The sequence below is a fragment of the Melitaea cinxia genome, chromosome 3 (assembly GCF_905220565.1).
Source record: "Melitaea cinxia chromosome 3, ilMelCinx1.1, whole genome shotgun sequence".
NCBI lineage: Eukaryota > Metazoa > Arthropoda > Insecta > Lepidoptera > Nymphalidae > Melitaea > Melitaea cinxia.
The window spans coordinates 10559512-10582336 of NC_059396.1; the positions used below are offsets into that span (position 1 = coordinate 10559512).

Consider the following 22825-nt stretch of genomic DNA (forward strand, 5'->3'; position numbering starts at 1 on the left):
AAGGCCTACTGACTACGTTGGCAATTTGGCACTGTAGTTTTCTTTCCCTGATAGAAGACCTAGAGGCAGACGCAAGACAAGATAGATAGATGACTTGACACTAGTCAAAGGACATGCGTGAGTGCCAAGTAACTGATGAAGATGTCGGGGAAAGAACAACATGAAGGAGAAAACTGACTCTACATCCATATGGCATGAATAGCTTGGAAGAAAGATACTACCATATAAAATTTAAATGTACAAAACCAGAAGTATACTCAGAAAACGAGGAAACAAAAGTGTTTTGTTGTTGTCAAATAGATTAGAAAGTATCTATTATATTGTAAATAGCAAAACAGAAGAGGCCTAAAACAATTAAGATAAAGTCAAAGCGCGAAAAAGTTTGAGAACGGCTTTGAATGGAATACTGAAACTAGAAGTTAACTTGTTAGGTCACTGGGCCACTCGACCATGCAGTGACATTTGTAGTCGATGCACGTTCGCATTGCGCTTACCGAAACGCGTTCGGACAGCGTTTAAGACGTGGGTGCTGCGCCGTAACATTAAATTTAAAAGAAACTTCTTTCAAAATTCAACTCATAAATTTCAATAACAAAATCAAAAAATAAATACATCATTATCGTCAGTTCAGCCTATTGCAGTCCACTGCTATCATAGGTCTCCCCAAGTTCGCGCCAGACATCCCGGTTTTCCGGAATCCTCATCCAGCCTTCACTTAAAAAAAATACAAATAATTTTAATCCATAAGTAAAATGGGTTTATTAACTTGGTTCAAAAATAACTTTACCAGCTTACAATGATTTATTTACGTAAACCTCTACAAAGCGTATAATTGAGATGTCTTTACTTCTTTTATTGTGACTTTTATTTCGATAAATATTCATTATTTTTGTTTATTTTTTGAAGTGTGTCTAATATATGTACAGAAAATAAACTTTAGTATAAGTTTTGGCACTAAGTACGGAAATTTAATTTCAGAAACAAGTGTGACAACGAAAAGCGACGACGGGAACTTGAAAACGAAGTGATCAATCAATTGGAGGAACTTCTGGGGACTTGTCTTGCAGAAGTGAAACAGCCAGACAAAAACGGCATCGTAAGAGAAGCGACGAAGAAAATTGTGGACGTATTGCAACGACGACGAGACTGCCCTGGAGACTGTCCCTTGCGTATGGTTCAAAACGTATCGCCCGTGCAAGCTGGTGAAGTTAGCTCCACCCAGCCTCAACCTCCTGATAGTGGCTTACAGTTTTCTGAGCTCAGTACTCTTATTGAGGTATATAACTTAACTATGAAATGTATTGTTTAAGCAAATTTTAGATTCAATTCAAAATGCGTGAAAACTACATTTATGAAAATACTGGAAATCGCATCCATCCTACGCATTTTTATTTATTTATTTTTTAAATTAATAATAATTAAAATCTTGTGAATTCATAATTTTTTAAATATCTTTTAAAAACATAGTAATATTCTTCAATTTAGTCTTTATTTCATCAATCTAGGTCAGGTACTTTTGAAGATATTGAAGATTATGTAACCAAACTTTTTTTGCGGTCCCGTGCCAAAAGGAAAGAGATTTATAGCGAATTATTACTTATTTCAAATGAATGTCTGCTTAAATGGAATCTTTTCTATTAATTTCAGGCGATAAAACATTATACTGGTGTCCTGGGTTTAATATTAATGGAAATTAATTCGAAAGGCGAAATTGAATGTGTAACTGAAAACATAAAAGATCTTGTTCTTGCGGAAAGAACAGAGCTATACAAAAAATCAATATTTTCGCTTTTGCATGCTGACGATCATGCAAAACTTAAACCGTTGCTGAGAAAAATTCAAAACTTTTCCTGGGGATCGGGCGATTCTGACAAATTTCAATACATCCATGCCCGTCTTCTTTTAAAAGATACAGATGATACCGACTGTGCAAGGTTAGTAACGTTATAAATTTCAGTTTAAAATATTGTTATTATATAAACAAACGAACTTACTGCTAATTTTGTTTATTTCTTTCTGACTAGTTTTGTGGACACTGTGATCCACGCTGCACCAGTACGCAGCTCGTCCACGGAGGAGGCCGGCTCCGTCATGTGCGTCATTCGGCGCTGTGAGCCGGCCGCTATCTCCAACGACAGCGGACCTTCCAACATCATCTTCAGATTAGATTGTAACTTTACTATCTTATGTGAGCACTTTATTTAGTCTTTATTCATTTTGCTCCTTTCCATAGATTATTATATCTCCTTTTTTATTTGTTACAGCTTGTGATTTGTCTGGAGTGGAAAACTGTGTAAACTCTCCTATTTCTCTTGTGGGGACTCGTTATTTAGATCTCGTTGAGATTAGTGATCGTGCCCGTGTGTCGACACATCTTCAAGAAGCAGTAGGTCAGGCTGGTTTTTTGGTGGTGAGCGAACCTTACCAATTACGTCTCGCGGCCGACGGTCCTCTTATCCGAGTGAGCGCACAGACAAGACATTTCCCTACGGTCGGTGAACCAGATTTCATAATGTCTACGAATACGGTACTCGGTGATGACGATGTGGATATTCACGATACGGGGTCCTCCCGCCCGTCGCTCGGCGGCCCTCTCATGACGTCTGTCGCCAACGGCGAGACGTCAGCGTCCGAACCGCGTTATCGACCCTCTATGAGCCCCGGTGAACATCAATTTACTATTAACGATTTCGACCTCGAAACTTGGCCTTCCTCTTTTCCAATGGGGGAAATATCGGGCGAGGAATCCAAGGACCGCAAGGAGAGCGCAACCGACAGTACTCCCTCTCACACATCGCCCGTCGACGTTCCGGCGCCAGCGTCGGTTCACGAAGAACCGAATCGCCTGCGGATTTTACTCAGCAAGAAAAGCGTTTTAAAGGATCTACTGAACCAAGAAGACGACGAGGCTACGAGCAGCGAGACGTCGGCGCCGCACACCCCGCACACACCGCACACGCCGCACACCCCGCACACCCCGCACACCCCGCACACGCCGCTCACGCCAGCCTCGGCGCTGTCGCCGCTGCACTCGGCGCAGGCGCACTCGCGCCCCCCACCGCATTTAAGCCAGCATCAACCGCCCTCACATAGTTCTCACCAACCGCCTCACCACAATAATCAACTTCGTAAGGTTAGTCAATTTTTTATCGGAAACATTTCCTTCTATAATATAACTACAGTCTACGGTAGCTTACTAAAAATTTTTAATGGTTTGATAAGATATTGAACGATAAATCCGACGAGGATGGCGAGGAGGGTAGAAGAAATTCGACGGACGGCTCTCGTGGTACTTCGCAGTCCAGCGCCTTACTCACGCAATTGCTTTCGAATAATAACGGCCCGTCGAGTAACGGCCGTTCGCAAGAAAACGATATGTACATGGATAGAATCGCCGGCATGAAGAGAAAATTCGAAGAGTCTAAAGCCTCCACGAGCAACGCTAAGAGAGCGACACCAGAAAATCAACAGGTTTGAGTCACTTTAATTCTATACCACTACTATTCTTGCTGACCATTTTTACTACATTAATTAAACCTTTTTATTTCGACTGTCAAGTCGCGAAGGGTAATAAAGGGATATCCATTAACTACGTCACACGAATGTCATGATTTTTTTTTATTCCTCTCGCGTCGTTGTTACTGGGCACTTTTATGAGACCCTCCTGCCTAGTGTGAGGTCACATATTTTGTAACTTTTCACATCAGTATCGACAATATTTTTATTTCCATTTATTATAATCGTTTAATACTTAGAATCAGATATATTATAGGTATTTTTAAATGTACGATTCCGTCTTTTACATCACCCTGCTGGGCATAGGCCTCTTTTCCGTATATTTATTTATTTATTGAAGGCCATCAACGTAAGGACAATGTTCATATAATGGGACAAGGGATAAAATGTTCGTATATCCGCAGTTATAGATAGGTACGGTATTTACAATACTGACGCTCGGACAATTAATTAAATACATATTCGTGCAACGGTCATAGCACTGGCTTATGGCTGTTGGGGATACGATCTCCGCACATGACAAACATTTGTATTGGCCATACAGATGATTGCCGTGGTCTGAGTGTTTGTGCAGTCCTTGCGGGTCTCCACACCGTGCCTCGGAAAGCACGTTAAGCTGTCGGTCCGGTTGTTATTATGTACACCTGATAGCGATCGTTACTCATAGTAGGGAATATCCGCTAACCCCCATTGGAGCAGCGTGGTGGATTAAGCTCTGATCCTTCTCCTACATGGGGAAAGAGGCCTATGCCCCGCTGTGGGATAATACAGGCTGGAGCGTACATATTGTTACAATTAGTTACATTTAAATATTATTTTACAATACAGTGAACAAATTTATAAAACGTCATATTTTAAAAGTATACTAGTTGACCCCGCAAACGTTGTTTTGCCATATATTTTATTAACCTTCTCAATCCCCCCCCCCCCTATAACTTAGGGGAATGAAAATTAGATGTTGTTCGATTCTCTCGATCCGATATGCACACAAAATTTCATAATATTTAATTAACCCCCCCCCCCCCCTATAGCTCGCAGAGATCGCTCTTTCAGCGATAAGATCGTCTTTGTACATCTTTCATTTTATATTATACTAGCTGACTAGGCAAACGTTGTCTTGCCGCTAAACGCTATTTAAAAATAGGGGTTGGTGGTAGAAGGGTGAAAATTTAGGGTTGTATGTATTTTTCAACACCAAATCATAATAAAATGAAGAATAAATAATTTATCTAAAAATTAAAAAAATAAATATGGGTGGACTACCCTTAACATTTAGGAGGATTAAAAATAGATGTTGTTCGATTCTCAGACCTACCCAATATGCACACAAAATTTCATGAGAATCGGTCAAGCCGTTTCGGAGGAGTTTAACTACAAACACCGCGACACGAGAATTTTATATATTAGATTACAACAACCTATTCTAGATTAATAAGAATATACAATTATACTAGCTGTCGCCGTAAACGTTGTTTTGCCATATATTAGCCTCTAATCCCCCCGCCTTATAGCTTAGGGGTATGAAAAATAGATGTTAGCCGATTCTCAGACTTACCCGATTGCCCACAAAATTTCATAAAAATCAGTTCAGCCGTTTCGGAGGAGTACTGACATTGTGACACGAGAATTATATATATAAAGATTTTTACATAATAAAAAGGTTTATAATAATAAAAAGGTTATTAAAGGTTGCCTGGATGAGATCGCTATAAGCGATAAGGCCGCCTTTTTGTTTTTGTATCTAATCGTTCTAAAATGTATCTACTTTGTTGTGTGTGCAATAAAGTTTAATAAATTAATAAAAAAATAAAAATAATATATCATACCGAACAATAAATTAAAAAAAATAATAATAAGAAGTAAGAAATAAAAAATAGGTATGTAATACAGAAAAAAAGCAACAAGATTAATAAATGACAATTGGGTTTTTGAAAAAAAAGATCATTTTTTTTATTTTAAAAACAAAAATATTTTTTTATTATTTATAAACAACCTTAAATTTATAAAATTTTAAAAAGAATAACGTGACTACAAACGCGGTACGATTTCAAAGGAATTTCTCGATAGTACCCGTTTCAACGGCTTCTACGTCTAAATTAACTTAAAATATCGGAAATTTAGTGCAAATTTACATCATGGGATTTATTTAAATGACACTATAATAACAGAAGAACCATCATATGTACACTTTTAAAATTTTAATTTCGTGTAGTCGTAACCTAGCGCGCAATTAAAATATAAAATCTCTAAACTAAACCGAAACCATTCAATAACCGTGTACAAATTTATTATTTAATCATTTTAAATTATTCATAGATTTTTTAAAGTGAAACTTTTATTTTGTACCCTAAATTTTTTTCGTTCATCTATCACATGTCGCATTACAGCTGGCCGAGGAATAGGGATAAAGTCAAAGGTGCATGGCAGAGCACATAATGGCGGCGCCCATAGCTCGCATAAATTGACCGTGTATCATTAATATTTCCTTTAATTCGTGCAAGTTAGTGTTCCACAGTATTGCTGTGTTTTGATCTGTGTATTAAAGTAAATGTTTTTATCCACTAAAGTTTCAAGCCAGCTGTGGGATGGTAATCCTTAATCGGTCAGCTTCATTAGTTCCAAGGTGGTAGTGGAACTTTTTTATCCCTTAGTCGCTTCTTACGACACCCACGGGAACAGAGAGGGTGCCTAAATTCGATTAAAAATCAGAACCCTGTATCAGCTGTCTGCTACGATGAGTAGAAATTAAGATTGTCATGTCACATGCGCTCGGGTTTGTTCGGGAACTATCGGCGTGTTTTCGGCACTGAAATCAAAATTTTATTTTTATTTCACTCAACTCTTCAATTTAATCAAAAAAAAAAAAAAAGTTTTTGCTATACAATGTATATATAATCATTCTATTTATCAGATTTTTTTTAAAAAACTAATTACAGCTAATTTGATTTTTAATAATAAAAAAAAAAAAAAAAAATAACACGAAAAAAATTTCAACAGTTAAAATTAACTGGCTATATTATATTTTGCTATTTAATTTTTTTTTCCGGTGATTTAAGATAAAATGAATTTGTTATATATAACTCTATTTGTATGTTGTGCGTCTGTTTTCTTTTTGCGAATTGTGTGTAATGCCTATAATTAAGGCAATACTTATACTTAATATTTTTGTAAAAATTCTTCTTTTTCTGTTCTTGTTAGTCTATGTCTTGTTGGTGTTAATGTTAAATAAACAAATGACAAAATTAAGAAAACACCCTACTGTGTTATAGTAGTTACATAATAGTTCTAAGTTTCGTAAAATTGTTGATAAATCCATAATAAAAACAATCATATTATGTATTTTCAAAATGTCACAGCATGTTGAAAATTAGTGATCATAAATAATGTGTAGAAAAAGGATCGGAGCTTAATTCACCATGCTACTCCATTGTTTGTGGATACATTCTCTAAAAGTAACGAACGCTATGTATGTATATATATGATAACAATCGGGATCGACATATTAACACGAGGCACGGTGGGGAACACCCACAAGAACAGACATCCGAACTGGATAGAAATATCCCTCTTTAACGTCTGCGGTCTGACGTAATTTATCCATGGTCCTTAAAAAGTAAGATGTAACCCGGCAGGTGTCGTCCAGCGCGACGGGGTCGAGTGGGTCGACGACGTCGACGTCGACGGTGTCGTCTAACGCGAGCAGCCCGGCCACTAGCAGCGCCGGCATGAGCCCTCTGTGCCAGAAGAACCAAATCCTAGTGTCGCTGCTGGCGCGGCAACAGACCACGCCGCCCACGCCGCTGCCGCTGCCCAACCCCATCCTGCGGCCCTACCCCGCGCGGCCGCGCGCGTCGCCCGCGCTGCCGCACGCGCACGCGCACGCGCACCCGCTGCACATGACGCAGGCCCGCCACCCGCATCACTCGGTTTCCAATATCCTCACCGCTAAGTGAGTCGCTCATACGGATACGTTCATTCTAATGTTATGCATTGGAAAACAACATATAAATTTCGATATAGATAGACAGTTATTTATTACAATATTGTAATGTAATTAATTTTAGTTAATCTTTAATATTTCTCTATCGTCTTAGTATAATAAAATAATATTTCAAAAAAAAAATCCCGCCTGCGTGAAGAACAACTAATAGAAAATCAACTGAAAAGGCTGGAATAAGAGAAAAATTCAATAATTACACAAAGCCAGCGAAATAAATCGAAACAATATCAAATATTAAGTATTGTACACTTAAAAATATAAATATGGTGGCATGAAATTGAAGGATAAGTCAAATCGTTCGCTCTGTGTGCACGTCTCCGACTGCACATTATGTACGATATTGCATAAAATTTCCAAGGACTACCGCATTAATAATAAATAAAATAATCGAGCGTAATTCGAAACATTGGTAGCAGTCGAGGCGGCAACGTGAACGGCGGCAGCGGGCCCGTGGCCGGGGCCGCGAGCGCGGAGTGCGGCGCGCTGCAGGCGCCGGCCGCGCCGCAGAGCCACCTGCAGATGGTGCTGCAGGGGGGCGCGCGCGCCGCCTACCCGCCCGCGCCGCTGCACTACCCCTACGCCGGCCCGGCGCAGTGAGTTCAGGGCGCTCTTTGTACACGTTCACATTAGAATATGTCCACGGATTATATTTTGATGAAAGTATAATAAATAAGTAAAGCATAAAAAACGAGCATAATTACGCACAAAAGTAATTGTGTTGATTGGTAACATATTTTTAGTAAAAGTACGTGTCGTGCAGTATATCTGCGGGGAAATCGTAGTACGATTTCAACCCTGAAAATATTTTGTTATAGATATACTGTTTATTGTGGAAAGTCTAGTGTACATAATTGTGTTTGCTCGCAAACGAAAAAAAATCCGACTTCAATTACATCGACGAGTAGTACAACGTAGATCGACGAAAAAATAGTCAAGTAACTGCGCGTTATCAAAGATTACTCAAAAAGAAGTTATCAGATCTCAATAAAATTTATATGTGACCACATGAGAAACATCAGCTTTCAATTAAATAAAAAATTATTAAAATCGGTACACCCAGTAAAAAGTTATTGCGGATTTTCAAGAATTTCCATCAAGTTCTCTGGGATCCCATCATCAGATCCTGGTTTCCTTATCATGGTACTAAACTAAAGACATCTTCTTTCCAACAAAAAAAGAATTATCAAAATCGATACATCCAGTAGAAAGTTATGTGGTATAATACATCGTAGGTCGACGAAAAAAGCGTCAAGTAAAAACGCATTATTAGATATAGCTCGAAAAGTAGTTGTTAGATCTCAAATAAATTTAAATGGGACCAATTGGCACACACCACCTTTCGATTAAAAGAAAATTTGTCGAAATCGCTCCACCCGGTCAAAAGTTCTGATGTAACATACATTAAAAAAAAAAAGTACAGTCGAATTGAGAACCTCCTTTTTTGAAAGTCGGTTAAAAATACGACATCGCGAATAATATGAAGTGATAAAAATAAAAATCAACACATCGAATGGATGTACGACTATTTATTAATCTTGGACTATTAATATGCTTTAGTGTGAATAACACCCGAATGTGTTCATTTATAGGGGTGGAGGTATGCGACAGCAGAGTGGATCGAGTGGAGACAGCGAAGTACCCAACGACAAGACGCTGTCTGATATTTTGGACGAGGTGATAGAAAATATGCCATACAACGATCGTTCTGCTCCCGACGTTAATGTGTTAATGGATCTGGAGAGTAATCGACAAATTCGCTCCGATTATGCTGTAAGTTTTAAAATTAAGAAGAAAAAGAAAACTTTGAATATGTCTGACTAAAAAGTCAAAATTATATTTTTAAAATTATTTGTATTGTGATACTAACAGACATGATTTTTAGTGTGTTAAGGAAAAGAATGCTGTCATAAATGCGATAACGCAAAGCCTTATGCAGTGTGAAACTGCAACGAAAAGTCCAGTGTCATCGAGTCCGAGTACTCCGACGGGCTATCCTGTTCAAAGTCAAGTAAGTTTTTCCATTAGCTTCGACTTAAAAGATCAATATAGGCACACTAAAGGTAACTTACTGTGTCTTTATTGTTATAGTTAATTGTAACTGCTTTGTGTTTACTAGCTGTTGGTAGTAAAAATAGTTTTATAATATTTTTTGATTTGCAATTTATTTCACGATCAATTTATAAGGGACGCAGATAGATAACAGATACGCTAGTAAAGAATGGATGGATGAAACCTAGTCGGATTAAACATATATCTGCTCGGTTGTAGCTCAATGTTGATAACAATTTTCTGTACGCAATAATCGAACGATATTTCTAATTCTATATCTAAATATCGACGATATTTCTGAGTAGCTTCTACTCGGACAGTTTTCTTATAACGGTCAAAAGTACTTCATATAAAAAGGAACAAAACTACTACTATAACGCCATATTAAATGTAAAATAATAAGAACGTAAGTACGACGCCGGGGTCAAAATCGAAACGTTATGAGCGTCGCACGGCCGCCGACACCGCGCGGGGCGGGTGTGGGCGGTGTGTGGGCGGGGTGTGGGCGGGGTGTGGCGGCGCGTGCTGACGAGCGGTGCGGTGCGCAGGGCGGCGCGTACGGGCCCGCGGCGCGCCAGGCGGCGGAGCAGCAGCGCGCGCGCCTGCTGCAGCTGCAGCGCTCGCAGCAGATGCTCGTCTCGCCCGAGGTACGTGCCCGGCCTGTCCGCGGCCTCGCGATCGTTTCCTTGCTCGAAAACTTTACAACTTCGATCGTTTTCCTATTTCACTTAAACATTTGTCTAGATCAATTTAATTTCTATGCAAAAGTTACATTAACATTAATACATTTTCAATGAGAAGATAATCGTTAGCTTTGTTGGGTTTTTTGCTTCGATTGAGTAATATAATCGATATTTGTGGAGTGTTTGGTAAACGAAACCTTGAAATTAATACGCGACCTTGGTCGATAGTCTAAGGTGCTGTAGGTTTTTTGTGTGAATGATTGCCAATAAAATATGATTCACTCCCCGCCTTATTCGTGTTTCCGGTGCGTAGTTACATTAGGACCTTGTAAACTAATTCTAATTGTTTACAAAAAAAACTTTTTATATATTTTTATTTAATGAGATTTTACAATTATTTATAATAAGGCGGCCGATAAAAGTCATAGTTTTATTGTTTACAATTTAAATTACAATAATTTATGGAAAGTTTCCATTGAAGACGCAAACAAAATTACTTGTTATTTTTTTCTTATAAACACGATAAGAAATCAAACAATACTTGAACTACTTTGTTTTTAGACATATATAACGTATTTTTCGGGTGCTACTTTACCCAGACCGAAAATAAATATTTGTACAAATACAAATCTCTATCCCGAGCGGAAATCACACATGGCAGTCAGTCCACAAATGGCAGTCTTTAGGCGCACGCAGTACTACATCAGAGCGATGTCAGATGAAGTTACATTTAAGTTTAAATAAAATTTACATAAACATCTAATAATAGCTATAATTTATAATTTTATTTATATTTAAATTTTTTTATTTCGATATTTTAGAAATAATTGAGATATAAAGAATTATTTGGATTATTCCTTATCTTTGCAAGTAAAAATCAACAAATAATATTTAAAGAATCGATAAATATGAACCTTATTGTAATTTATAAAAATAATATGTGATTGTACGAGTGTGTAGAAATACTGACAGAGACAGATAGTAGATATGCAATATTACTTCAACCTTCAAATACAAAAGTAAATACTAAAATATTAATTCCTTTATGATTTTAATTTCAGGCTGCCGAGCAACCACAGGCAGATCTCGGTTCTACTATAAATGCTTTAGTTTCCGCGACGCCGCCTAACGTAGCTCTGAAGCGCACAGACTTTCATCATATATATCACCACGGTAGTAAGTAGCCTGTACTTTGGAATTTAATGGCAATATTTTTATTATGTTAACATTATATTATTGCCGTGTGGTGTCGGCCGAGTAGAATAGCACCACCCCCTCTTTCTTCCCGTGGGGGTCGTAAAAGGCGACCGAGGGATGAAGCTGGCTCAAAATCATCAGGGTCCTGAAGAAGGAAAACTTCATTCAAAACCCGGAATGGGGTCTCCATCAAGCATTCGTGGTATAGCTGTAAAACGTGAAAGACTACTGCAGCCGAACTGGCTCCACACGTATCGATTGGTCGTTCCTGTGGGCCTAGCCAGTCAGGTCGAGAGAGTGGCGCAGAGATTAGGCAACTCTGCGTTTTCCTGAAGAATGTCTTAGGCGACACCTTGTCTGTCTGACACTGTTTAAATCGTCTGCAATAGATGGACTAAGGCCAATGATGAATTATGATTATTATATTAATTTATTTTTTATTTTACAGATCAAATGGGCCCAAATTACGCAACAAACAAAATGCCCTCATCTCAACAAAATCCAATGTTAAGTCGACAACTGGTAAGCAATAATAAAAATTTGTTTTAATTGAAATCACAATAAAATTCTCATTTGAAAAGTTAAAAACTAAATTATTTACGCTAAAAAAGTAAACTGATTAAAATAGTATTAAATTCAAATTATACGCACTGAATATTCTGATATTTTAGACACAGTTGAGATAAATAAATAACAATAAGTGTAAATACTGACCACCCAGCGGACATAGTCCGCGATCGATAATATACCAATGAGATTACAAGTATAAAATTTAGTTCACGGTGCGTGAAATTACGGCACATTTTGCGATGAATAAGCTCAAGGAAATTGCACGTTTCACTCGTGGATTTTAAACAGCACTCAACGGCGACACGTGTGGCTCCGCAGGGCGGCGGCGCGGGCGCGTTCCCGGCGGCGCTGCACTCGGCCGTGGCGCCGCACTCGGCCGTGGCGCCGCAGCCCTACCAGCGCGCGCCGCGCCCGCACCACGGTACGTACGCTCCGCTCGCACCGCAAGCCTCACCGCAGGAACCCGCTCTTTGTGAGTCGCGCGATATCTTCGTCGATATCCTTTACCGAGGTCGCGTGTACGTTTTGAGAGAAAATTGTACATCTGGAATATTTTTGTGACCGGATTTCATTTTATCGTATGCAGTAACGATCTGTAATTTATGCGCTTAAATTTACTCTATATTTCGACGAAGATTCGATGTGACATACTAATGTAAAATACACTAATGTTTAGTAACTTTTACTTTATCTATCGTTACGTGTGTCTCATTTTTTTATGATTAATATAGTAGGGAATTTACCATTCAATTATATATTTCATATGGATAGTGTTAAGATGTTATTTTTTTAATTTTGTTAAAATATAAGTATTATAGGAAGGTATGTAAGTTCACATTATCTACAAATATTACTTCAAATATTTAAATTATCCAGTCTGATCCAAGGTTTTATGGTTCGCTTTGTTATATAATATATACTAATTTATTTCTTAGATAGATCTCTCTTACTTTCAATTTATAAGTCGAAGCATGGTTATTCTAAAATTATAATAATTACTTCAGCATGTTCTGTAGAGTCGTTCGATTAAATTATTATTTTCTGGTAAAACATAGACCGATAAAACTCCTCACGACTAATTGCATGATTATTATTGGCTTTAATATACATAATTAATTAAACGATGACGGGTAGAATTAGAGAACTAGTTAGGCGAGCTTACGAGAGGTCGCATGCAACGGTAAAGGCGGATGGCTAAAGTTAAATTCGAAGAAAGAGGCGACGGCCCTCTCGCCATTACCACTCGCAAGCGAACTCGCCGAGATCGGGTCGCTCGCTCGTCCGTCGGTTCGGGATCGGTAGCGACCGAGTGGGTAGGTCACGGCCGGCATCGCGTGCAGCGAGCGTGTAATATATGAGGCGTGTGTGGCAGTGGGCGGCTACTATGAGGAGAGCGAAGCGGGCGCGGGGGCCTACTGCGGCGAGTACGCGCGGCGCGTGGCGCACGGCGCGCACCCCGCGCACGCGCCGCTGGCGCAGCACGCGCCGCACCCGCCGCACGCGCCCCACCCGCCGCACGCGCCGCACGCGCCGCACCCGCCGCACACTCCGCATCCCTCGCCTCACGACCATCCGCTCTCGTGTGAGTATGCATGTGCCGACCGGCTCCGCCGGCGAACCGTCGTCGCGGACCGGTCGTGACGAAAGACTAAACGGTTTCGTCGAATCGTTCGTGCGTCGTGAGTCTGTGTCTATTATCATTTTTATTAACTCGCTTCTATGTATGTATGTACGCATATAATCTAACGATTTTTTCCCTTCGACTCCACGGTTCTTTGGCGGTCGAGGCACTAAGGAAAACGGCAAGGTAATCGGTAGCTGTCGTAGCGAAATAATTATTATCTTCTTCCCTATCGTCGTGCATGTCTCTCGTTTTTGACGTATGGCGAAAGTACTTCCGCTTGTATATTTATAACATTCGCAATTATATATCGCGCCGACCGGACTGGACTTCGCTAGCTTAACATCTCTAATATCTGGATCAGTCTGCGACGCCACAGAGTGGGCGATACGACGAGGAGAGCGCGATACGACGGACAGAAGTCGACCGAGGCTCGCGGCGCCCGCTAACGGTTCCGATCGATGCGCAGGCGCGGGAGGCGCGGCCGGCGCGGGCGCGGCGGGCGCGGCGGGCGGCACGTCGGAGTACGTGCGCAACGAGCTGCGCGCCGTGGTGGGCGCGCGCTCCGCCCGCCCCGAGCTGCACGCGCTGCACGCGCCCGACCTCGACCCGCTGCTCACCTTCGACATGCCCGCCCCCGGTTAGTAGCTCCTCGCTCTTGCGAACTGCTCCTTTACTCCCTCCCTTTTCTATAGAGAAAGCTCGACTTTTTATCTTTTTTTTTATACAATGATAGGCTTGCGTTTGACCACTAATTTATGACACATGCGGTCCAAGATGTAGTACGCTTACCTGTTCACTCGCGACTTAAAGATCCCCGAAGAGGATCAGTTTAGGAAGAGGTTTAGTTTTCCGGAAAAACATCTGATAAATTCTGAGTTGAAACTTTATTTCTATTTATTTATAAATGATAATAGATAGGGACTAGAAATTCTGAAATATTAAAATTTAAAAAGTATGAGCGATAACCACGCGTTCCGTTTCAGTAATTCGTATACTTCTGGACGCCAGCGTTCGCCTTCAAACGGGTTTCGTTCGTAGGTTCTTTAAACGATTTTAATCGAATGATATAGGATACGAATAGTTATTGATTGAGATTTTTGCCAGCCTAAAGCATATATAATAGTTCAATATATATAGTCCAATTTTTTTCTCTGAAGTTCAACATTACAAGTACACATATACGGGGAAGGAAGATATAAAAATTACAAACTGCTAGATAGTCTATTGGTTGCCTGCCGAATAAAATTAACGTATAAATGAGTGTTCTTTTTGATTTGTGATTGATTATATGGATAGAGCGACATAAAATCATTTTATCTCCAACTCTGGCTCAACTTTTTTTTTTACATAAAGTAAAAAAAGTTGATCTAGCATATCAATCAATCAAAAATAACTTCATTCAAATAGGTTTCAAAAGCACTTTCGAATCGTCATTAAGAGTTGAATTCGAGTATCTTACCCTAAAGATTAAAAAAGAACAGAGATAGAGTGTGTGCTAGACTAATTCAGAAGGCAAAAAAAGGTTTATAAATGTTACTTGCTGTTATAACCAAAGTTATAATAATAATAATAATAATTAATACTCTTTATTGTACACCACAAAGAAACATTACAATAAAAAGTGATACATGCAAAGAAAGATGTACAAAGGCGGTCCTATCGCTAAGAGCGATTTCTTAAGAGTTATTTCTCATATATTGGAACAATTTCTCAGTAGTTGAAAAATATGGTTATTTTTCTGGTTCAAAAGTGTTTGATTAATTCTTACGTAATTTCTGCAGTTAAAAAAAAATCAGTAATAATCATAACATACTCCAAATTTTTATCGTCGCTACTAAAGCTTGAAATTCTTTGTATTTTATTGTTTCGCTCCTTTCTCTGATTAGTCAAATCAACAATAGTGATTATACCCAAATACTCTATTTCAGTTTTTTATGTGAAAATATCAAGCGCACATATAACTTGGTTACAGTGAATGAATCGTCAGATATTTTATTTTGTCAAATATGAGCTCTGTTTTAAAGACGAAATAGTAAATAGAATTTTTGAATTATCGAAACCTAAGCGAAGTAGATGTGAGAGATTGTGGCGATAAAACATTGCTAGTGTGACGGCTCGTTACTGGCAATGTATCCGTGTGTACGTATGTAGGTGGCGGTGGTGTGGTGGGGGGTCGAGCGTCATCGGCGTCGGCAAACTCGTGGGAGTCGCAACAGAGCATACCGGTAAGCCTGGGACGCGACCAGCGGTACCAAACCATCAGTCACTCTTACACTACTTCTGTATCGATTTCCATTATTTTTGTAGAAGTACATTTATATGAATATTACGTATTGAGTCTGCTCTGCTGCGTGTGTTGTCGAGTCGACCATCTTGATTGATTAGAGGCTGAATGAGAGAGGTGTGCCAACGACGCTCTTAATATTTCCGTCTTCCATAAAATTCATATCTCTGTAATCATACCTATTCGCATATCATCTTTTTCAAAGGAGATCACTATATATGAACAACGATTAAATGATTGGCACATTTCTAAATTTTCAACAAAGCTTTTGTGATGTGATGTTCAATAATAAGTCTTAGAAATATTATTTCATAATTATGTATGCATTTTTAAAAATATTTTTAGATTTTATCATGAAAACATGTATAAGTCATCGCTTCCTAGGTTTTCTGTATTTATGATATTATATAGCTTAAAAATGGGGTAATTCGCATGCGCAAGCGGTAACTTGTTGGTGACGGCTGAAATTAAGCAGTAGTTTTTCCATATTAAATTAAATTTTTCGTTTGATTTCAGTGCTTGTTGGTTTGCTCGTAAAATATTTCATATATGGCATACGAATTATTTCGTTTATCGAGTGGTGTACTACGAATCGTAATAAAGATTGATTGCATGACGATAATTTTATTTCAATAGTAATGTGAGGTGCGATCAAAATATTCATTTATTTTACATTTTTAATGTAACATCTGTAATTAGGATACTTAAGAACAAATTGTATACCCTCACTATTTTTCATACATTTTTAACTGCTTATTGCTCTTTACTCATGGTAGCATACTGAAATAAACAACAAGCTTCGCTATTTTTTAAGTTGGTACAAATACAAAAATACCTTTAAAACTAGTATTCATTTTAAATGTTACTAATTCCTTTATGTAACGAAATGCTCAATTTAAGTTACAATTTCTTTAAAAATATACTGCATATATTAAAGTCACTCATTTGAATGCTGCTGCGTTTGCTGTACAACTCGATTGCAATTAATTTATTAAATTAAAATAATTATTATATTATATTAAAATATCATCGACGTCTTAGTGCGCCTTTTTTTCTCACGCAAAAAAGGCGCACTAAGACGTCGAGTTGCGGAAAATAGCCCGTGCAAAACATTAAAATATCATTTATACATTTTTCACAAAAGTGATTATTTTATTTACAAACGTATTATAAAATGCAATTAAATATGAATAAAAAACACGAAAACCTGAAAGGATTGTAAAAGGCCTTCTACACGGTCGGGATCGACCGCCGAACGTCGTGTCCTTGGTCGGGTCAACCAATTTTTGTATTCATTCTACACGGTCGGTGGTTGACTCAGCTTGTCAGTTCTTCTCTGGTATTTGAAGCGATGGCTCCTTGCATTTTTAACCGATTTCCAAAAAAGGAGGAGGTTCTCAATTCGACTGTATTTTTTTTTTTAATGTATGTTACTTCAGAACTTTTGACTGGGTGGAGCAATTTCGACAAATTTTCTTTTGATCGAAAGGTAGTTTGTGTCATTTGGTCCTATTTAAATTTATTTGAGATCTAACAACTACTTTTCGAGTTATATCTTATAATGCGTTTTTACTTGACGCTTTTTTCGTCGACCTACGATGTATTATACCACATAACTTTCTACTGGATGTACCGATTTTTATAATTCTTTTTTTGTTGGAAAGGGCATATCCCTAATTTGGTACCATGATAAGGAAACCAGGATTTGATGATGGGATCCCAGAGAAATCGAGGGAAACTCTCGAAAATTTGCAATAACTTTTTACTGGGTGTACCGATTTTGATAATTTTTAATTTAATCGAAAGCTGATGTTTATCATGGGGTCACATATAAATTTTATCGAGATCTGATAACTACTTTTTGAGTAATCATTGATAACGCGTAGTTACTTGACTATTTTTTCGCCGATCTACGTTGTATTACTCGTCGATGTAATTGAAGTCGTTTTTTTTTCGTTTGCGAGCAAACACAAATATAAAGCAACAGAAGGTGGGCTTGGCAATAACTTTTTTATGCTAAAGTGAAGTGAAGTTTTTGGTTCTTTTCTTTGTATAAATCGGATCCAATGTCCCAAAGACATGGCAAATCAATATATAAAGATATAAATTCGGTCAGAACCTCTCGTTCGTGGCATTCGTTTTGCGAATCCATTGCAACACTTACTAGCTATACACTTAAACTAGCTACCCGTGACGACTGACATGCGCAAACTGAAGCGCTCGCGTCGGCCGACAGCGTTCCACACGGTCGCGACATGGTCGGGACCGACACGAACGTAGCCTGTCGCGAGAGATGCGCTCGCGACCAAGGCCGTTGACATCAACCAAATATTGGTCGGATCAACCGTTTTCCACACCGTCCATTTTTATATCAACCCGACCAAGGACACGATGTTCGGCGGTCGATCCCGACCGTGTAGAAGGCCTTTAATGTTGAAAGTGTAAGTTTTTTTTTAACGAAATCATATTTATTTGTCTGTATATAAAAATACAATAAAATGCCTATCATGATTAGTGGGCTATTTTAAGATTTTATTATTAACATTTTAATAAGAATTTATACATTTCATGTTATATTACTGAACTATCGGTAATTGGTATGTTTGGACATGTCCCAATTCAAAGTGTTGCCACTAAATGATAAGGTTTTAACTTAACGCAATACAATTTTACTCATTGATGAACCATTGGTTAGTTACGTAGTTGCAAATTAGTATTTAGGATAGTTAATTTTTTCTTAAATTACAACAATATTTACTAGGAACGAGAACAAATATAATCGAATGTTTTAAAAAAAAATCTTGAATTACAATTTTTTTTTGTTTTTACTTACAAGGATATTTTTAAAATTGTTAAATTAAAACAAATTATCTATAATAAATAATACAGTTTTTTTTTTTTAATTTATTCTTTTTATTTGAATATAATCAATACTACATAATAATAATAATAATACACTTTCTTGTAGTCATAGGTAATCATGAATTGAATTAGATAATATTTTAAATGTCACGGAACATATTTTTTAGGTTATAATAACATTTTAAATGACGATTTACTTGTTTTGGTTTCATATGGAACCTAAAGGTAGATAACACAATTCGAGATTATACAGTACATGGGCACCATATAGTAAGGATATATTTGCAGGCGGCCCACCGCTGCCGCGCTGCACCGATTGTAACCGTATCGTAACCGTTCCGCTAACGGCCGGTCTGTGCGCAGAGTACTACGGCGGCGGGCTCGGAGGCGGGCGGTGATGCGCGCGCGGAGGACGGCGCGCCCGCTAAGGCGTCGCTGCTGCAGAAGCTGCTGTCGCAGTGAGCCGCGGCTACTCCACTACTGCTAGTGATGTTTCCGTGTTATGAAGATCCTATGTGTCCTTCGGTTCGAGTGAGTAGCTGTACGTCTATGTGTAGTCGACGGCGAGGTGCGCGGACGGTCGCTCGCCGTCGACGAGTATTGTTTTGTGATTCGCAGTACGATCGATTCGTACGCGTAGTTTACGTTCGTCGATATACGATGCAGAGACATGCGGCGGGCAATATTGTACAGAATTATTAAACACATTTTTTGGCGTTGTGAACGTTATGTATTATAGTGTGAAAGTCAGATGTTACCTGTTATGACAAAGTTAAGTTGTTCTATAGTATTCGAAAGAGCGAGTGAGGATCGCTCGTGCTCTATACTCGGCGTTAGTCTAATTGAATGGAATGATGTGTCTTAACGATACTTTTGAAGGAAAATCGTTTTCGGCGAGTATAGAGACGAGTAATTGCGAGTGTAAATAATGTGTTGTTAAATTATAGCAATTGCTTTAGTGTAAATAATTTGTTAATCTATTATTGTGTTTCTGACATGATAATCTTATTTTCTTTTAATATTAGTAATCATTTATTCACTTGTTTATTAAACTTGTTTATGCTGTACTTTAATCATACAAAATTATTGTTATTTTCTTTTTATTTGCCTTCGTGCTCATGACTCGTTTTCACGTGTATTGATTTAATCTCACTCTTGTTCTTAAGAACCTACCTTATTTGAAACTGTTAAACACATGTTTAAAAAATATGTGAACCCTAGGACATTCGCTAGAAATTTATTACCAAAACTATTAGTGCCTAAAAATATTTGTAGATACAATCATTTATAGACACCAAGTTTTTCTCGTAATTGTTTATTTATTCATTAATTCGTTTCAACATGTTTAATTATTAAAATGGGCATATCTCTTTATTGGTATTTTAATTAATTACGATATTTGAATATACCAAATGAAATACTCAATTTTGTTCGGTGCGATTTCAAGAAACAAAATATAATTTTATTTATTTTTTTTATATTTAAAATATTTATACCAAGTAAATGAAATGAACAAAAGTAATTTGAATGTCTTAATATTTCGTATTTACTCACGATTAAAAATTTAAGTCTTCTGTTCAATCGTTAAATACATAATATAATCACGCCTCTTTCCCGTAGGGCTAGGCAGAGACCACTTCTTTCCACTTGCTACGATCCTTACATACACTTCTTTTGCTTCGTCCACTTTCATTATTCCCTTCATACATGCTCTTCGGTTAAGGGTTCTCTTGACCTGGCCTTTTTTCAAGACGTCCTTTATTTGGTCCCGAAATGTCCGTCTAGGTCTACCGCTTCCATCCCTTCCACTCACACTCGCCTTATACACTTTTTTCGTCAATCGTTCTTCACTCATTCTCTCGACATGGCCAAACCATCTGAGCATACCTCGCCTTATACACTTTTTTCGTCAATCGTTCTTCACTCATTCTTTCGACATGGCCAAACCATCTGAGCATACTTTTCTCAATTTTTGTCACTACATCTTCTTTCAGACCACAACGTTTTCTTATCTCACTATTTCCTATCCTGTCACTCAGTTTAATTCCTATTTTCTCCTGCTTTCATGTTTCTTCTGCTATACCCAACTTTCACTCCGCACATGAGTGTCGGAACCAACACCCCCTCATGCTCAGCCAAATGAGCCTTGTTAGACACCTTCCGACTGGTCATTAAATATTTACCATAATATATTCTGGAAGTACGATAACATAAAAGATTTATTGACTTTTTAAGGATAATTATTTTATTAACTGAACTACCTAATAATTGTGTTTGCTCGCAAACGAAAACAAAAACCGACTTCAATTACATCGACAATAATACAACGTAAGTAGACGAAAAAAATTAATAAACGAACTAGTCGTCACTACGATTTTCGAGGGCTTCCCTCGATTTCTCTGGGATTCCATCACTAGATCCTGGTTTCCTTATTATGGTACCACACATGGGATATCGCATTTCGAACAAAAAAATAATTATCAAAAACAGCTCATAAACGACGAAAATATCCTCGAACATACATAAAAAAAATATATACATATATACATGTTCGAATTGAGTAACCTCCTTTTTTGAAGTCGGTTAAAAACAGACGTCGCGTTGGCGCAACGTTCACAGCCATGGATTGTACCTGTTGCGCTGGAGGTTGCGGGTTCGATCCCCGCACATGACAAACATTTGTATTGGCCATACATGTGTTTGCCGTGGTCTGGGTCTTTGTGCAGTCCTTGTGGGTCTCCCCACCGTGCCTCGGAGAGCACGTTAAGCCGTCGGTCCCGGTTGTTATCATGTACACCTGATAGCGATCGTTACTCATAGTAAGGAATACATCCGCCAACCCGCATTGGAGCAACGTGGTGGATTAAGCTCTAATCCTTCTCCCACATGGGGAAAGAGGCCTATGCCCAGTAGTTGGAATATTACGTATTGGGATATTACGTATTGGGATATTTTTTATTGTGAGTAAATATGATAAGTTAAAAAGTCTTGCATGTGCTACGCGTGTAAGAATGTTTATGTTCGGTTTTATCCGCTCATGTTATCAAAAGATACGTTCTAAGGCCGCTCTGATTTAATATCATATTTTTGACCAAACCCTAGATATATTATTTTGTTTAAATTTGTGGCGAGTCTATTTTATGAGTATTATTTTTACGTTAAATTATATTCGGAGGTATACAATTTTATATACATTATGTTGATGTTTTTTATAAAACTTGAGGAAGTAGAAATTTAATACAATTATTTGAACGACTATCTTTGATGACCATATCTTTCTATCGCAGCAATCCAGTGGTTTGTCATGAGAACATAACATACATCACTGTGTTATAAGTCTTTATTCGTTTTATTAAATTGAAATTTTTAGCTTCGGTATTCATTCGAATGAGACATTCAATTATTGGAATGTTAGAGTATTTCAGCATTTAGCGTAGTAAGTATTTCATCTTATTGCGTAAAATAATCTCGTTAATGTAAAGTGGAAGTCTGTGGTCTCGTTAACCTCTCGAGGAATCTTAACATCGATGTTTATCGTCATATATAATAAATTTATAGCTTCATAAGTTTTGTGCACTTAAGTATTGAAGTAAACGTAATTATTAAAGTAACTGTATAACGCTTAACATATTTAAAAATCGAAATTACTAATTTTACCTCAAAATTAAATAAGGCAATTTGTAAACTTTTAAAGCGAACATTATATTTCATGTCGAAAGTTACGAAAAATTAAAGAGAGTTATTTAATTCATACCGCACAATAAATTCTACTTCGATTATAATTAAATTTAGTCTAAAGTAAGATTCTGAATGGTAGTGTGATGTGAAATAATTTTTTATTGCAAGCATTTCTCGCTCGGGACCACAACTCGAACTGTCAAAGACAAACTGTCAGCTTCCAAGGTCTGTCTATTTCTTCAGTCACCTCTCAAATCTCTAGTATAAAAACTTGGTGTACGACATTTAACAGTTTACTGTAGGGCTATAATGATAAAACATTAAAGTTACTGAAGCAGATTATACTTGTTAAAAATTTTATA

General features: G+C 37.9%; 1 protein-coding gene across 1 annotated transcript in view; it reads left to right on the forward strand.

The window, feature by feature from the left end:
• Nucleotides 1-19868, forward strand: part of LOC123669786 (mucin-12) — a 50149-nt gene extending 30281 nt beyond the window's left edge. Inside the window, exons 3-17 of the mRNA XM_045603377.1 lie at nucleotides 979-1276; nucleotides 1648-1934; nucleotides 2025-2188; nucleotides 2265-3133; nucleotides 3223-3471; nucleotides 7149-7465; nucleotides 7930-8109; nucleotides 9106-9283; nucleotides 9399-9531; nucleotides 10088-10212; nucleotides 11310-11424; nucleotides 11894-11967; nucleotides 12334-12436; nucleotides 14106-14276; nucleotides 19149-19868. Coding sequence (XP_045459333.1) covers nucleotides 979-1276; nucleotides 1648-1934; nucleotides 2025-2188; nucleotides 2265-3133; nucleotides 3223-3471; nucleotides 7149-7465; nucleotides 7930-8109; nucleotides 9106-9283; nucleotides 9399-9531; nucleotides 10088-10212; nucleotides 11310-11424; nucleotides 11894-11967; nucleotides 12334-12436; nucleotides 14106-14276; nucleotides 19149-19183 — 3298 coding nt within the window. The 3' untranslated portion in view covers nucleotides 19184-19868. The remainder of the gene's footprint in view (nucleotides 1-978; nucleotides 1277-1647; nucleotides 1935-2024; nucleotides 2189-2264; nucleotides 3134-3222; nucleotides 3472-7148; nucleotides 7466-7929; nucleotides 8110-9105; nucleotides 9284-9398; nucleotides 9532-10087; nucleotides 10213-11309; nucleotides 11425-11893; nucleotides 11968-12333; nucleotides 12437-14105; nucleotides 14277-19148) is intronic.
• The last annotated feature ends 2957 nt before the right edge of the window (nucleotides 19869-22825 follow it).